General features: G+C 50.9%; 1 protein-coding gene and 1 pseudogene across 2 annotated transcripts; both read right to left on the bottom strand.

The window, feature by feature from the left end:
- Positions 1–4,358: 4,358 nt before the first annotated feature.
- Positions 4,359–6,415, bottom strand: LOC115031557 (band 4.1-like protein 5 pseudogene; annotated as a pseudogene).
- A 4,440-nt stretch (positions 6,416–10,855) lies between these two features.
- Kcnj11 (potassium inwardly rectifying channel subfamily J member 11) lies at positions 10,856–13,894 on the bottom strand. 2 transcript variants are annotated; one of them, XM_021168553.3, is made up of 2 exons: positions 13,798–13,894; positions 10,856–12,839 (listed from the first exon to the last, which is right to left on the bottom strand). In XM_021168553.3, exon 2 carries the CDS (start codon positions 12,821–12,823, stop codon positions 11,912–11,914), a length of 912 nt encoding a protein of 303 aa, XP_021024212.1. In that variant the 5' UTR covers positions 12,824–12,839; positions 13,798–13,894; the 3' UTR covers positions 10,856–11,911. The 2 variants fall into 2 exon arrangements, with proteins under 2 accessions (XP_021024212.1, XP_021024209.1); XM_021168550.3 differs by lacking the exon at positions 13,798–13,894 and having other exon boundaries at positions 10,856–13,575.
- Positions 13,895–17,180: the final 3,286 nt, after the last annotated feature.

The raw sequence follows: 17,180 nt of genomic DNA, 5'->3' as shown, positions 1-17,180 counted from the left end.
CTCTTGGGGCTGGAACCTAGGGCATTGCCCAATCCATTAAGCTTTATCCATAACGCCTTGCAATTTTTTTTTTTGTGGAAAAACATAAACTGGAAGATGTTGAGAGAATACAGTTTGCATATTCAAACACATGAGTCTGGCTGGCTTGTGGAGTTTCTGATTGTTGCTTCCGTGGTGCCTGCCCTCGGCAGGTAGGATGCAGATGGAATGGGAAGGAAGAGGGAGAGGCTGCTGTAGCTCCTGCCATCCCCGGTGAGCTCTGATGGGTTCCCACTGACTGTGGTGGTGGCTCCTTCACCACACCTGCACTGAACGCTCTTATGCATAGAGAAAATACTGAGTGATTGCTCATCCAGGCTTTGAAGACCTACAGTGTGCAGTTTGCCTTGGTTGTAGACCTTTCGGTGCCTTGCTACTTCACCCATGATGTGGGAACTAGGGGGGGGGGGAAGTTGGAGAAAAACTAGAAGAAGAAGACTGCTGATTCAGCACCGACCAACTGATTCATGGAATTTATTTTCCTGGTTACTGCTGAGACAACGTAAATGCTGTGCACAAAGTGTTTTCTGTGACACTGATGTTGGCGTTTATTCCTGTCTTTTTCTGGCTCTGATACAGGTGCTGTGGCCATCCTGCGGGAACACTTAACTAAAGAAGGGCAGGAAGCCTGTGGCTGGGCCTGGATCTTGGTACGGTCGTTCCTCTGTCTTTACCTCATCCTTCACATCTGGTCTTGGTGACTCTGGATGTCCAAGCTGGCAGCCCCTTGACTTGGGGCTAAACCATTTGGCATGCTCTTTGCTAAGAAAACTCAGGTTGTATTTTTTTTTTTTTTTGAATTATTTTCTACATGAGCTACTTAGTCATGAAAACACAATGTGCCAAAACTTCCAGTGAGAACAGGCTGCAGGTGAGGTCTCCAGCTCTAAGTGACTCCTACAATAAATAACTTAATGATGCACCACAGGGCCTTGGAAAAACAAGCTCACGCCGTAAACCCAAACCAATATTTGGAAAGAATTCAGATCAGGGCAGAGATTAATCAAATGGGAATGTAAAACCACAATAAGGATTCCAAGGTCCAAAGGGTTTGTCCTTTGTAAATCAGATCTACAAATCCTTTCCCAGACGGTCTGTCAGAAAGCAAAGCCTCACCTTAAGTCAGAGGTGAGAAAGGAGCCATTTGGAAGCTGGGGGGGGGGGCATTAGGATGTTCTGAAAGAAAAAAAAAGATATTCTCCTAATTGGAAACTTTTGAAGGATTTGATGAATTACTTGGTGTATATGATCTACCAGAGTGAAACCCAGATGAGATCACTTAAGGAGATCTTTGAGGAGCAGTGATATTGGTGTAAGAACAACAGCAACAGCAGCAGCAGCAGTGTCTCAGATGAAGTAGTGCTGAGGCCCTGATGGTGACATGGACCAGATCTTCAAGGAGGTGCCAACACAGCCGTTCTGAAGAACACTGCCGATCTCTTAACTCTTCAAAACCAGCATTACCGTCACACCACAACTGCATGGAGACAAGAAAGAAAGAAAGAAAGAAAGAAAGAAAGAAAGAAAGAAAGAAAGAAAGAAAGAGACTCTTTGTTGTCTATTTAACATACAACTGTTTATTTATATATATAAATAAACATATTTATATATATAAATATGTTTATATATATAAATATTGTGTGATATTTATATATAAATATTGTGAAATATTTATATATATATATATATTTATATATATATTGTGTGAGAGCATACCTGTGGAAATGGATGTCATAGAGAAAATTACCATGGTTTCAGGAAATGCATGTCTACTTTCTCCACCCTCTTCAGTAACCTTCTGGGAGTCTTAGCTAGGAGAATGTGACAAGAGAAGCAAACAATTATTTATATCTCTGTTTATCCATTGTCTGTCTGTCTGTCTGTCCTCCGGCCTGTGTGTCTGTGTCTGTCTGTGTGTCTCTTTATGTATAATCGAGGCAAATAGAAGGTCTGTCTCTGACCAACTAGATGGGTCGGCCTGGGCACCTGAGTTCCATCCCCATCACACAAGTGAATGTGGAAGGAGAGAGCCTACTTTATTTTTTTCTTCTTGTTGTTTTCAGACAGAGTTTCTCTGTGCAACAGCTCTGGCTGTTCTGGAACCCGTAAGTCCTGTGCCACCACCATCTCTTTGAGAGCCAACTTTGTATAGTTGCCCTGTGACCTCCACACTCCCAACGGCTTGCCCTCCCCCTCACCCACATACACAGTACAGCTAGGAGTGTGGAGGATTGATAGAGAATTGCCAAGGTCTCCTTCTGTGCAGGAGATACACAGGAAAGACTGTAATAATTCCTCCAGCAAACGACTCATGTTGATGCTTTTAAAATGACCTGTGTATAAGCAAGTATGTTTAAATACCACCACCAAAACAACTTGGGGAGGAAATGACTTATGTGGCTTATATTTCCACAGCCTTCACTGTTCATCAGCAAGGGAAGTCAGGATCCTAACTCAAACAGGGCAGGAACCTGGTGGCACGAGGTGATGCAGAGGCCATGGAGGGGTGCTGCTTACTGGCTTACCCCTCATGGCTTGCTCAGGCTGCATTCTTATAGTACCCAGGATCATTTGTTCAGAGGTGGCCCCACCTACAATGGGCTGCGTCCTCCCACATTGTCTGTGTTCTTGGTGTTCTCCACATGGGGATCTTGGCCCTGCCATGTGTCACAGCTCTCAGAGGAGAAGCCAGAGCAAGGCAGGATGTCATGCCTCCTCTGCAGACACTGTTGCCCCAGAGACAGTGGCAGGTGGAGAGATACAGCAGATAGCCTGGAGCCAAGATCCAGGCCACCGCACGGCTGGCTGAATTGGATGGAGATCCAACAACGAAAGCTTTGTGAGAGAAAACTCTTTCCTGGGGAGTTACAGTGCAATAAGACGATCTTTGGTGAAACACCTTGTGTACCTTATTCCTTGTGGATAGGACCTTATAAACATTTGGGGGGGGGTGGTTTGGGTTCAAGAGGCAGATGCTTTCTATTGGCTTGGTCTGAGATGTTAGGGATGCCCCATCTGCCCGTGGAAGGACTTCATGCTGTCGTCCCTACTTGAATGATTGTCACAGTCCTCTCCCATGGGGTATTGTGGTCATGCGTTCCAGGACAGGAACCTACCTGGTCAGGAGTAGATTTAAATGTCTACCTTTCTCAATCATGAAAACTGCCAGGGTTCCTGAATCTGCTTAACCCTACCAGGTTTCTGTCTGGTGGCACACTACCCTGATCCACACCACATTATTCACTAATTATGAGAATGCCTCACAGTCTTGCCTGCAGCCCAGTCTTATGCAGGCCTGCCCTTCCTTCCTTCCTTCCTTCCTTCCTTCCTTCCTTCCTTCCCTTCCCTTCCCTTCCCTTCCCTTCCCTTCCCTTCCCTTCCCTTCCCTTCCCTTCCCTTCCCTTCCCTTCCCTTCCCTTCCCTTCCCTTCCCTTCCCTTCCCTTCCCTTCCCTTCCCTTCCCTTCCCTTCCCTTCCCTTCCCTTCCCTTCCCTTCCCTTCCCTTCCCTTCCCTTCCCTTCCCTTCCCTTCCCTTCCTCCTCCTCCTCCTCTCCTTCTCTTCCTCCTCCTTCTTTTCTTCTTCTTCTTCTTCTTCTTCTTCTTCTTCTTCTTCTTCTTCTTCTTCTTCTTCTTCTTCTTCTTCTTCTTCTTCTTCTTCTTCTTCTTCTTCTTCCTTCTTCTTCCTTCTTCTTCCTTCTTCTTCCTTCTTCTTCTTCTTCTTCTTCTTCTTCTTCTTCTTCTTCTTCTTCTTCTTCTTCTTCTTCTTCTTCTTCTTCTTCTTCTTCTTCTTCTCTCTCTCTCTCTCTCTCTCTCTCTCTCTCTCTCTCTCTCTCTCTCTCTCTCTCTCTCTCTCTCTCTCTCTCCCTCCTAGTATTATTTTAAAGGTTGTATAAGGCCAGATGGTGATGGCAAGGGTTTTACACTCTTGGGTGATCTGTCAAGGATTTTTAATGGAGCCAGGCAATGGTGGCGCGCACCTTTAATCCTAGCACTTGGGAGGCAGAGGCAGGCAGATTTCTGAGTTCCAGGCCAGCCTGGTCTACAGAGTGAGTTCCAGGATAGCCAGGACTACACAGAGAAACCCTGTCTCAAAAAACAAAACAAAATGAAAAGAAGAAAGGATTTTCAATGGGAAAGAAAAGAGGAATGTGCTAAGAAGGTTTTCCATCTTGCCATCAGTAGAACGACCAGCTCGTGATGTAACCGTTCCGTCAACTATCAGTTAACCATCCAGAGAAATCATCCAGACTTATCTCTGTGTGTGAATCACACTGCCATTGAAATTTCTAGAATGGAGGTAACAAAATCTGTTTATTAAAAATGAACTACAGTAAATTCTACTAAAACCACAGGCCCTTGGGTGGAATTCGGCATGGGCTGGCCACTTTGGAAGGTAGTACATGAGAACAATGCTTCTATAGCTCCACAAAGGCTGATTCTCCACGACTGAGCATGGCTCCTTCGGGGTGTGCTCTCTGTGTCTTGTTCTTCAACTATCTGCTTAAGTGGTACGTGGAAGATGACAAATGACAAATTATGTTTGTCATAAACATGAAGCCCTGACAGATGCTCTGAGGGATGTGTTAGAGGCTAAAATCATGACACTCCTCCCCAGGCCATTGTGGTGTGCACACCCCTTCGACAGCAACACCTGCCATGTGGGTGATGGGTCACAGATCCTCCAAATCCTCATCCCTCCCGCAGGAGAAGTCAGCCCCAGCATTGTGACACTCGTGACTCAGTATGAAGTAAATGACCCCTAATACTCCTGATAGAATCAATTCTCTATAAAAGACATGAGATACATCCTCACCCTGGGCGACAGGGTTTCATGACCCAGAATGCATAAGAGTTCATAGAACCAGGAGCATCCTGGTGGGCACCTGTGGTCTTTACTGTGTGCTGTGTACAAAGTTGGTGTACTTCCTATGTGCACTCTGGGGTGGGGCAAGGTCTTTGTATTCTATTGCTTTCTACCATGTTGAGAACGCTCACTGGTAGCTGAGAGCCATCCCCTGTTGTGATGGTCTGCTGCAGAGGTCTGTGGAAGATTCTCTATCTCCACAAGCCCAGGGCCAGGGGGTGAGAAAGGAGGCACAGGCACAGGAGACCTCACTGGCTGTTGAGAGTTACTGTTCTGAGCTGAAGCCTTAGGAACACCAAAAGCGTCCATTTTTATTGTGCTTTTCTTTCATGTGTAGGGTAGGATGGGAGTACTGTCTGCTGGACCTTCTTTCAAAGCACGTCCACCATCATCATCATCATCATCTTCTTCTTCTTCTTCTTCTTCTTCTTCTTCTTCTTCTTCTTCTTCTTCTTCTTCTTCTTCTTCTTCTTCTTCTTCTTCTTCTGTTTTTCGAGACAGGGTTTTTCTGTATAGCCCTGGCTGTCCTGGAACTCACTCTGTAGACCAGGCTGGCCTCGAACTCAGAAATCTACTGCCTCTGCCTCCCGAGTGTTGGGATTAAAGGCGTGCGCCATCACGCCCAGCGTCCACCATCTTCTTGCTTTAGTGGTTTGGGGATCTGATACTCTGTTTTCCCACTGTATTGAAATCGGGATCCTGGCTGGATGAGTCTGGTGGGTGTGAACTTTTTTGGACAGGGCCCGGGAGATGGAGGAAGGCACGGTGCTCCCGGGCTCATTTCTCTAAGTGCTGGCGGGCTTTCCGGTGATCCAGCCTAAGAACCATGGTATTGTCTTTGTGTCCCACCTGATCACCATCTTCCACACCACTATAGTTAATTTATTCTTCTTAAGATCCAGCCTAGTTATCTTGGACCAGAACAATAAGCCCATTTGGTCTCTCATTCAAACACAACGCTTCCTGTTGGAGTTAGACTCGAGCTGTAGTCTGTAGCCATACATGCACGTCAGCACCATACATTTCTAGCCTCTTGTCTTTATTCGGGTAGTTGGCTTCAGCTTATGCTGCTGTCTGACCTCCATATTCCTTCCGAGTCTCAGAAATAGCCAGTTCCATGTCTTCAATCTGAATTGGCACAAACCTGAATCCAGAGTCAAGTTCAGGACCGTGCTCAGAAAGGTCACAGTCGCCAAGTTCAGCTTGCCCAGTATAAGCTGCCAACTGAACCCTCTCCTTCCCCACTGAGAATATCTTGTTTTAGCTGAAGAAACAGTAAGTACCGGGTTAGATCCTCATGAAGATTATTTGGTTCCGAGGAATAAAACTTAACTTGAAGAAGAAAATAGGGTGATCCAATTTTAACTTATTTTTTGATGCCTGTTTTTGTACTGTCCAACCAATGTTGGACCAAATCCACAAATATCAGAACAAAATACTCATTCCCCATCAGGTCCAGGTAATAAGCAATTTGATCAAACAGGTCTTGTCCTTGGCTTTCTTCGGCAAGTCCACGCTAACATCTGTGCCATCCAGAAGGGACACCCTGCTTGTGATGACAGACTTGGCACCTCAAGCTTCAGGAGCGGGTGTGGCAGCATGCTCTGCCTCTTGGAGTTACTCCTCAGCACGCTGGCTCCTAGACTGGCAGCTGAGCATTCTTTGAAGGAAGCTCTGCATTTCTGCTGCTGTACTGGGGGTGAAGATGGTGTAACCATGGAGACCACTAAGACCACGATGAGAATGGTGAGCACGACCCATGGGCAGAGCTGCTCATCCAGCTTGAGCGGAGGGCAGGTCTCTGGAGACACTGAGAAACGGCCTCAGAAGGCCCACCCTGTGCTAATCTCTGGAGTCATTTTCTTAATAATGGTTCCACCCTCTTAGATGACTTTAGCTTGAGATAAGTTGAATAAAACACTCCAGCACAGCCTTTGTCTTATCTCAGAGAGCTGCCCGAGAGAAACCCCATTGAGGAGAAGCAAGCCTTCATTGACCCAGGCCTCCTAATCTCGTGAAGCAGCAACATATCCATTCACAGACACCCGACCCTGTGAAGACCCAGAAGGTGAGAGGTATTGTTCCCTGTGGCCCTATGGGATGGAGGCTTCTGCAGTGTGTGTCTGCATCATGCTAATCTGGCTCAAGGGGAAGCCTAAGCAAACATGCACTGTTTCTAGGTTAGAAGGCATTTCACTGGCTCAGCAGGGAAGACAGAGGTAGGAGGTGTTCTCTCAGAGTTCCGTCCCCTTAGTAACCCAGGAAAAGACCCATACACTCTGGCTGAAGTGACACCCCAGGATAGCTAAAACAATCCTTTATGATAAGAAAAACCAGGATCCCTGATTTCAAGATATACTACAGATTTATAGTAATACAAACCACATGGTACAGTCATGAACACACAGGTTGATCAATGGAATTGGATTGGGGACCTCCACATAATCCACACACCTGGTTTTGGACAAGGGGAAATAGAGTGGATTTTTCAGGTGGACCCGAGGGTATGGGGGGATGGGAACAGGAGGGTTCAGGCTTGAGGGGTGGAGGGAGAGAGTATTGAGAGAGATGACTGGGATTGAGGATTTTTTTTGGGGGGGGTTACTATGCAATGGAAACTCCTCAGGATCTATGAGAGTGACCCACAGAGCATCAAATGGCCATCTTCTATAACCAGTAAGGTGCCCAGCTGTGAGACAGACACCAAACCAGCCACAACACCTTCGACTTCCGATACGTCCTGCCTGCAGGATGTGCTGGGGTAGTGGTGATGAAGAACTTGTGGGAGTGGCCAACCAATGACTGATCTACCTTGAGGCCCATGCCAGGAGAGGAAGCCAGGGACCAGAGCCTGGACTGCCTAGAGGCCCAGGGTAGAACCAAATATGATTGGGGAAAAAAGGAAAAGGGAAAAAGAAAAAGAGAAAAAAAAAAGAATCAAATGATTCTGTCACACGCACAGATTGGTGCTTAGCCCAGTTACCATCAGACAGTCATCATTTAGTAACTGATGTGAGCAGACGCAGACACCTGACCCACAGCAGAACACCAGGCAAAACCAGGGAAGCTCCGTGGAAAAGGGGGAGGAAGGATTCTAGGAGCCAGAGGGGTCTTTCTCTTACAGATTTCTGAGAGAGAAGCAAAGTCCCATGTCACACAAGTAACCCACAGGACGTAGTGGCAGGTTGGTTGTCTCTGGTTTCTAAGGATGGATTTGTTTAATGAGTGTCCTTCACGTAGGATGGTCACCTGTAGCCCTTAGCCTCCTAGGAAGCCTTGGACACTTCTTTAAGGGAATAGAATTTAAGGCATCACAGCCAATCGCTGCAGCAGGGGGAGTTGTAGAGGCACAGACAAAGCTATGGTGGTGGGGAGGGGGAGCTGAAATGGGCAGAGCCTGGCCTGGGATCTGACATCCTGTTTATTACAGGACTTAGGAAGAATCAAGGTGTGTGTGTGTGTGTGTGGGGGTGAGATCATCACGTTCTGGACTCAGGTTGCCAAGTCTAGGTAGCCTGGTCCTCAAGGCACTTGAGTGCTGAGCCGGCCAATATCAGGAGTAGGAGGGAGTATAAGGAAACCCGTTTCCCTTCCTGTGAGAGGATAGGATGCCCCAAGCAGGTGGGCATGGTAGAGAGGCTGTCAATCTAGCCTCCACCCCTGGTCACAGTTTTGGCCTGATCTCCGTGTTCTTCCTCTCTCGAGTTCCTTTGGAGCAGGAGTAGAACAGCCTCTTCAGACTGGCAGCAGTCTAGGGGCGTGGCTAATGTGCGGAATTCACCCTTTTGTCAGAGCTGCCTGCAGTCATCAGTAAAACTCAAAGCTGTAAGATATTGCCACCTTGGAAGATTGGGGACATTGAGACCTGTGGGAAACTACCAATGCTTCCCCTCCAGTGACAGCCAGATCCCTGGGGAAGATGTTAGGAAGGACAACACTGGAAAGAGGACACCTGTTGGGGCAGAGTGGGTCCTATGTAAGGAAGGGACACCTGCTGGAGATGTCAGTCCCCAGGTGTCCGGCCTGGATGCGTTTCCAGTGTTTTACCAGTTCATTTTCAGATCAACAAACAGTCCCCAAGAGGAAGAGAGCAGCTTGGCCCCTCTCCCCTCTGCGGCCCAGACCTGATACTTGGGGCATGTCACACCAATGTCACACCACTATAATGAGTTGGGGGCAGGGTGGTGGGATGTGTGCCTCCCCAGGCTGCATGTCACTACTTGGCTTGGCACACAGTAGACTCAAAGGCTAAAGAAGATAGAGGGGTCTCTATGCAACTGGACCCAAGCTGAGGAGGTCTCTGCGATTGCCAGGGTACCTTAGACCTAATGGAGACTGTCACTTAAGAGTGACCCTGCTGCCACTTTCAAATATGGAAATTATGTGCTCCGCTGGGCACATTTTTCTCTAGTTCTTGTGTAGTGAGGCGACTGGCTATCTCTTCAGGATTGGAGTTTTCTACTCTCTCCCTGAGCTAAACTTTAAGGCTTGGGATCTCTCTTAAAGAACCAGCAGCCCAGATTTTCTGGGCTCTTGTAGGTCTCCTCTGCGGCCAGCAGGTGGCACCATAACCCCACTTCGACGGGCTTCAGACAGCACCAGCTGCTTATCTGGGAGCTGGAAGGTTATTTGGATGGGACATCATGGATGCTGTCACTCAGCAAGTCTTACCAGTGACTCTAGCCCCTCCCTGTGGCCTCAAGGAGAGCTTAAGCGAGTCCCGAGAATGAACACTGCACCCAACTTGTTGCCCCCAGCACTAGGGAGATTCTGAGGGGCTAAAGGGGGGAAACATTTCAGTCTGCTAAGAGGGAGTCAGCACTGGGGACTATGTGTAGATGGAGGAGGGTAGGAGAGAGTAGATTAGAAGACAGACTGGTAGCAGAACTTCCTGGCTTGCCCATCTGCATGCCTCACTATAACCATAGCCCTGGTTCGTGGTCATGTGCACAACCCATCCATCTGCCCATTCATTCTTTCATCGAACATCCACTCAGTCCCAGCTGCTGACTTGGCATCGATCTGGAGGAGACACGAACTCAGAGATGGGGAGACAGACCCTTAAACACAGTCAAAGAAGAAGGCCTGTAGAGGAGAGAAGGCTATCTCTCTCCAGGGATGGTCCAAGGAGCACCCCTGGCCTGAGCCTTTATGGACATCGATAGAGGAGGCCACCTTTGACCCAGGAGATAGAGAGCGACAACATATTTCACACCATACAGAATGATCACAACCCTTCTTAGCCCGCTTCAGTGGCTGCGGGGCCTGATGGGCAGGCAGACCTCAGAGAGGTGGGCAAAGACAGGGAGAGCAGCCCCTGCAGACCAGGTCTGAGCTGGGAGGGGCACCGTGCGGGGAGTAAGACCAGACAGAGCAATGCATCACTCAGAGGCAGTGTAGAAACACCTTCGTTTGTCTTAGGTTCAGTTTTCCCATCACGCGGCTAGCTCAGCAGCGATCACGACAGTTAACATTTATTGAGTACTTGTTATAGACCAGGCACTTCTGAAGCATGGATACATGTGCTTTCACCTGCTCAGCTTAATGAGGTAGGGACTATTAACATGAATGAGACAACTGAGTCACAGAGCTGTTCGGCCGGAGCCAGGATTTGAACCAATCAGTGCCCTAAAGCTTACAACGTCTCTCTTCCTCCCCATGGCTACCTCAGCCTTCCAGCAGAGTCTCGGGAGGGAGGCCAGGCCCTTGACTATGATGTCTGGTGGATGTCAAATGGCCAAGTTGGCCAGACAGACAGAGAATGGGTGGGGGTGGGGGACCTGAGGTGGAAGGATGGTGGCCTCCAGAGATGAGGGAAACAGAGCTGGTCTAAGTAGCTTTCCTGGCCTCTTGCCTGTCGGGGTCATGCTGGGTGGCAGACTCTGGCAGTGCCCCCTTTTTTTTCCAGTGGCATGCCCACTGCCTCCCCAGCAAGAAAAGCCCAGAGTTCAGGTCACAGGTGGGAGGCTTTATTGACAATGGGGCAGTGGAGTTCTGGGCAAGGACACTACACTGCTCTGAGAGTCCAGGCTCAGGTCATGCCCAAGGGCCTTGGGGACTTCCTTTTCCCTCACCAGGCTGAACTTCCCAATAGTTCTTTTTCTAGTAACCGAGACAAGGCACCGCTACCCCACCAGCGTCCCCCAGACAAAGTGATTCACAGCTGCCCATGGGGAGCCGAGAGCAGAGTTTTGCCTGAAGTGCATCATGTATGGCAAGCACAGGACCCCTTTCGGCCTCTCATCCCGGTATATCAGTGTTTGCCCAACACTCCACTCCCCAGCCTCTGGGGGGGACAAAACGAGGCAGCACTCCTGACTGTCAGCAGAAGGCTGGAGTCAAGGCTAGAGGACAGGGACACATGTCTGCACAGGACTAGAAAGGTCTACAATCATTTGCCTCCTTCTTGTCCCCCTTCCTCACACAAGCCTGCCTTATGGAGGCGAGCCTAGGCAGCCTTATCCCACCGTGTCTGTGTGGGCTCATCAGCTCCCATGCTCTGACACCCACCTTCCTCCCTGGCTGGCAGGATACTTCAGCATGGCACGAACAGGGCTGGGGCCTGGCCAGGTATTTCTTAGTGGCTACAGAAACAACAATAGGCTGCCAACTTGGGGGGTTGCTTTTGCCCAATTACCTGTCTGCTTGTGGCAAGATGAATCATGGAGGGCCAAGACGGGCTTTGAGACCTTAGCGTTAGGGGCCCTGAACCTTCTGTGGTCTCCCCACCGTTGGGCAGGGACACAGGGGTAAACCAGTCCCGAGCTGAGCCTGGGAGGAGCAGGAACAAAAATAACCCGGTACAGGCTCCTGCTGGGGCCAGAAATAGCATAGTGACAAGTATCTTGTAACACCCCAGACACACAGCAGCGGGGAGGCTGAGCCAAGCAGGGTCTTGTCCCACACCAGACCCTCGTCTGGCCAAGAGGCTCGCACCCCACCACTCTACATACCATACTTCACTTTCCACGTGCCCACACAAGTGAGTGGGGGCCTGAGGAACTGCAACTCAGGACAAGGAATCCGGAGAGATGCTAAACTTGGGCTTGGCCTTCGCCACAGCCACACTGCGCTTGCGCAGGGGCCCCCGCGACGAGGCGAGGGTCAGGGCATCCAGCAGACTGCGGTCCTCATCAAGCTGGCGGGCTGTGCAGAGTGGTGTGGGCACTTTAACGGTGTTACCAAATTTGGAGTAGTCCACAGAATAGCGGCCGTCCTCCTCGGCCACAATGGGGACAAAGCGCTGCCCCCATAGAATCTCGTCAGCTAGGTAGGAGGTACGGGCCTGGGTGGTGATGCCCGTGGTTTCTACCACGCCTTCCAAGATGACAATGATCTCCAGGTCCTGGTGGTGGTGCAGGTCACTAGGAGCCAGGTCGTAGAGCGGGCTGTTGGAGTCGATGACGTGGTAGATGATGAGTGGGGCCACCAGGAAGATGCTGTTACCACCCACGCCATTCTCCATGGGGATGTCCACCTGGTGGAGAGGCACAACTTCGCCCTCGGGACTGGTGGTCTTGCGCACCACCTGCATGTGGATGGTGGCGCTAATGATCATGCTCTTTCGGAGGTCCCCTACGCGCAGCATGAAGCACAGGCGGCCATGGCGCAGGGCGATCACAGCATGCTTGCTGAAGATGAGGGTTTCTGCGCGCCGATGGGCCTGGGCCGTTTTCATGAAGATGCAGCCCAGCATGATGGCGTTGATCATCAGCCCTACAATATTCTGCACAATGAGAATGAGGATGGCCAGGGGACATTCCTCTGTCACCATGCGCCCGCCGAAACCAATGGTCACCTGGACCTCGATGGAGAAAAGGAAGGCAGATGAAAAGGAGTGGATGCTTGTGACGCAGGGCACATTGGTGCCCTCTCCGGGGGCCAGGTCACCGTGGGCGAAGGCGATGAGCCACCAGACCATGGCGAAGAGCAGCCAACTGCACAGGAAGGACATGGTGAAAATGAGCAGAGTGTGCGGCCATTTGAGGTCCACCAGCGTGGTGAACACATCCTGCAGGAAGCGGCCCTGCTCTCGAATGTTCTTGTGGGCGACGTTGCAGTTGCCTTTCTTGGACACGAAACGAGCCCTCCTCTCTCGAGTACGGTACCTGGGCTCTGCAGGGTCCTCTGCCAGCCGGGTCAGCACATATTCCTCAGGGATAATGCCCTTTCGGGACAGCATGGCTCCGTTGGCCCCGGGAAGGGGTTTCCCCCATGGGGGGAGGCACTACACTGGCTTGGCCTAGGGCCTTTTTGTGGGGTCCCCCTCTCTGAGCCCTCTCCTCAGGTTACCCTAAGCTTGTACCAACCTCTGGGCCGGTATGCCCCTCAGCTGGGTTCTGCTTCTCTTTATACGACAAGCTTCAGATGCCGGCTCCACCTGCTCATTGCTTACTGAGCCCCCAACCCAGCTTGTGCTCTACCCGCTCAGCTCTTCTCCACCGCCCCAGGACCCCCATCTAACTCCCTTTCCCTGGCCCAGCCTTTCTTTTCAAACCTCCTCAGAACTTGTCACCTCCGGGTCTCCCAACTTACCAGCCCTCACTCGACCCCCTCATGCTCTTCTCTGACCTCATCCACTTCTGTCCCCGGTCCCCTCCAAGGACCAGCCTTACTTCTTGACCCAGTCTCCTCTCCAGGTGTGCCCCGGATTTCCCATCCCACCCCTCCCCTGGCGCCCTCGCCGCTCGCCCGATCCTTCTCTAGCCCTTGTCCTCTAGTCTCCTTGGGATCCGGCGCCCTTCCAGTCACCCCGCAACCGTCTACGCTCTGGATCCCCTCGCCCCCCGCCGCCCAGACCCCGCTGGCTCCGCGTCGCGGCCTCCCTGCTGCCCTGCCACCCGCCCGCAGCCCCCCGCCGCCGCTCCGTCCCCACCCCGCCTGTCGCCGCCGCACCTGCTCGTGCTGCTCAAGCAGCGGCCACCTCCCTGCCCCCTCCCACTCCGGGTTGCTCACTCCCGGCCGGCTTCCCTGGCGTGTGTCTGTGAGCCGGTCCTCCGGCACCGACCCGTGCGCGGTGGGGGTGGGAGGCTGCGGGCGGGGGGCTCCCGAGAGCGAGGGCAGCCTCCGCCGCCAGAGGGCGCCAGATCGGCTCCCGAGCGGGGGGGTAGAGGTGGGCCTAGGCGCAAGCCCCGCCCACAGAGGATTCTCGTCCGGCCCTCGCCTGCTCACTGTCCTCAGCCGTGCCATGGGGCTTTCTTCAAACTGAGGATGGCTCTGAAGAAGTTGCTTTTGTGGAATTCTCTTAGGCTGGTTCAGCGGCCCCTATACCCCTGACTTCTATTTTTGCCCGGTCCGTAGTTAGGTCTTACCTGCCTCTCACACAGCACTTGATACCCAGGGAAAGAAGGCAGGGAAAGGTTACATCATCAACGCAGGGGCAGGGGTGAGAGAAATATTAGTCTCAGAACTTCTCAACCAACGATTCTTCTTCCCTTTGAGGATTATTTTTGATCCTACATCTATTTATTTACTTATTTGTTTGTTTATTTATTTGCTTATTTACCTATTCAAGACAGGATTTCTTATAGCCCAGGATGGCTTCAAACTTGGTATGTAGCAGAGTATGACCTTGAACTTCTGCCTCCACTCCCAGAGTTCTGGGATTGCAAGTGCACCGCAAGGCCCTGGCTACGGTCCCTGAGTTTTAAGAGGGTTTGTTCTGCCAGTGTCTGCTTTGCACCCTGTAGACCTTCAGGCTGGTTTCTTCCCCTTAGCCCTGGAGGGTTGTGGGGTGTGTGTGTATGTGTGTGTGTGTATGTGTGTGCGTGTGCATGTATGTGTGTGGGGTGGGGGTGGGGGTGGGCCTGAGCAGCTGTTTCAGGACTAACTTGGGTACACAGTAGGTGACCCACGTTATTGTCAAGAACAGTAGTGATGTTTCCATTGCAGATGCCACCCTAGAGTGGCTCCTGGAGGTTGATGGAGCTGTAATGGCCTGCCCTGGGGCTCTACCTGCTGTGTAGCTTGAGTGAAGGCTTGAGGTTGGAGCTAGGGTAATAGGGGCACTGGGAATGCGGGCCACCATGGGACAGATTCATATTGAGCAGGGGACTTTCAGATGGCATTTTCTTCTTTCCAGATCTGCTGGTAGGTATCGTGGACCCTGCTACAAAGATCGAGGGAGGGCTGGACTATACTGATAGGGACATTTATGCCTGGGGAAAGGAGGATAAGACAGTAGACAGTTTAAGATACTTAAGATAAGGTAGACAGTTTAAGAACACAGCCACACAAGAAATCTCTGAGGCCACTTCAACTTTTAGCCATGAGAAAGGAACCCTTGGAGAGGGGCTCCAGGGACTTTGGACATCTTTGCAGAAGTCCCTGGGGGTCAAGGAGCCATGACTAGCAGGTTTGCTTGACCCGTGCATAGAGTGGAGTAGAGGACAGGCTTTGATTGACATATGCCAGAGTTTGTTCTGATGACAGTAGCCAGAGATGGCCCACCTGATGGAGGGACCCAAGTCTGAATTGGTGGACCACTAATTAGATTGTTGTGGAGGGATTTGGGCCAGGATGGCCTTAGGCATTCTTAGACTTCCTTGTATTTCCTCTGCCACTTCCTTGGGGTGGGAAGAGTCCCCCAACCCTCTTTGAATCTGCTCCTGGAAGTCCAGAGAGGAAGGAACTGCTGGGCCTACATGGGCATCTTCAGGGTCTGCCCTTTGGTCTGGCCTTAGTTATTCCCTGCCCCAGGGGAGAGGAGGTTGGTGTCTTTCCCAAAGGGCTCAGCCTCTGTGATGATTTGAATAGATTTGGTCCCCATAGACTCATGTGTTTGAATGCTTGGCCCATAGGGAGTGGCATGATTAGGAGGGGTGACCTTGTTGGGATAGGCGTGGCCTTGTTGGAGGAAGCTTTTCATGGTTGGGTGGACTTCTAGGTCTCCTCCTATGCTTGAGCTCCACCCAGTGTGGAAGAGACCCTCTTCCTGGCTGCCCGAGAAAGGCAGTCTCTACTGGTTGCCTTCGCATCAAGCTCTAGAGCTCTCAGCTCCTCCAGCACCATGCCTGCCTTTCCTGACATGATGATGATGATGATGATGATGATGGACTGAACCTCTGAACCTGTAAGCCAGCCCCAATTAAATGCTGTCCTTTATAAGAGTTGCCTTGGTCATGGTGTCTCTTCACAGCAATGAAACCCTAAGCTGACAGCCTCCTACCCTGTTTGATTCCCCACTGGCTCATAGCTGTCTCCCTAAATCCTGTACTGTCCTTTCCCCGAGAGGACTGTCCTACACTCACTGTCCTAGCATTAAGGGGTCTGTGATAGCCCGCTGCTGTCCTCGTTCCCTCCGCACCCCTTCTGAGGCACTCCATAGGCTCACTTCCACTCCTTACTCTTGCAGCAGGATCCCTGCCTTTCTCCCCATCTCTCTGATTATCTAATGTCTTCCCTCCTACAGCGGACACGAATCTTGCCTTTCCCAGGCAGCCTGCCAGGCCTCCCTGAGCTCTGCCTTGAGTTGCTCTGGCTCCTGTCACTTCAAGAGCGGCCTGTGCTGGACTCCCTTGCTGACTGGTGAACTTTCCTTATGTCATAGAACTCTGACCCTCTTGCAACTCTGGGAGATGAAGACTCCTAGGTCTGCAACCTCAGGGTCTCATAAGCCAGTATGGCAGGTGCTATGCAAATTATAACCAAATGCTATGCAAATGAGCATCTGCCATTTCTTGGCTGAGGAGAGGGCTACACTCCTGTCCCCTGATGCAAATGGGATTGGAAGGAGTTGTTGTTTTGGTATCCTGGTGTCTGATCCTTGGCATCTTCCAGCTACCACATGGTTGACTTGTACAGGGACTGCTCAGGGACCACCCTCCTCCCACTTTTGAATGTTTGTAAGGTGGGGGAGGGAGCAGAGGTAGTGGCCTAGGTGGCAGAGTATCCCTGATTGGGTGGGAGCAGACGTGTGATCCGATGAGTCCACTGGAATTCAGCCCTAGGACTTTGCTGGAAGTGTTGGAAAAGAACACTGCATTTTCATTCTGGTCATTCTGGGACAGGATATTAGCTAAAGAAGATGACTACCAGCTATCTGTCACTGGACAGAGAGAAGGAAGCAGGACTCAGAAATGGAGACACCATCTGATGTCAGAAACCTGGAGTCACCCGTTGTTTGAAGGAGCATTCCTCCAGGTCCCTCTGGCCTGTCACATGCCACAGTGAATTCAAATGCTTGCGTAAGCCACGTTCAGTGCCTGTTACTGGAGACGGGTGCTAGACCCCACGGTTATAACCCAGGTGAACCCGAATGAGTCCCAGCTGGAGGAGAC

This window comes from Mus caroli, unplaced genomic scaffold, assembly GCF_978045245.1.
Source record: "Mus caroli unplaced genomic scaffold, Mus_caroli_1 scaffold_8, whole genome shotgun sequence".
Classification (NCBI taxonomy): Eukaryota; Metazoa; Chordata; class Mammalia; order Rodentia; family Muridae; genus Mus; species Mus caroli.
This window is presented reverse-complemented; position numbering and strand designations above follow the sequence as displayed.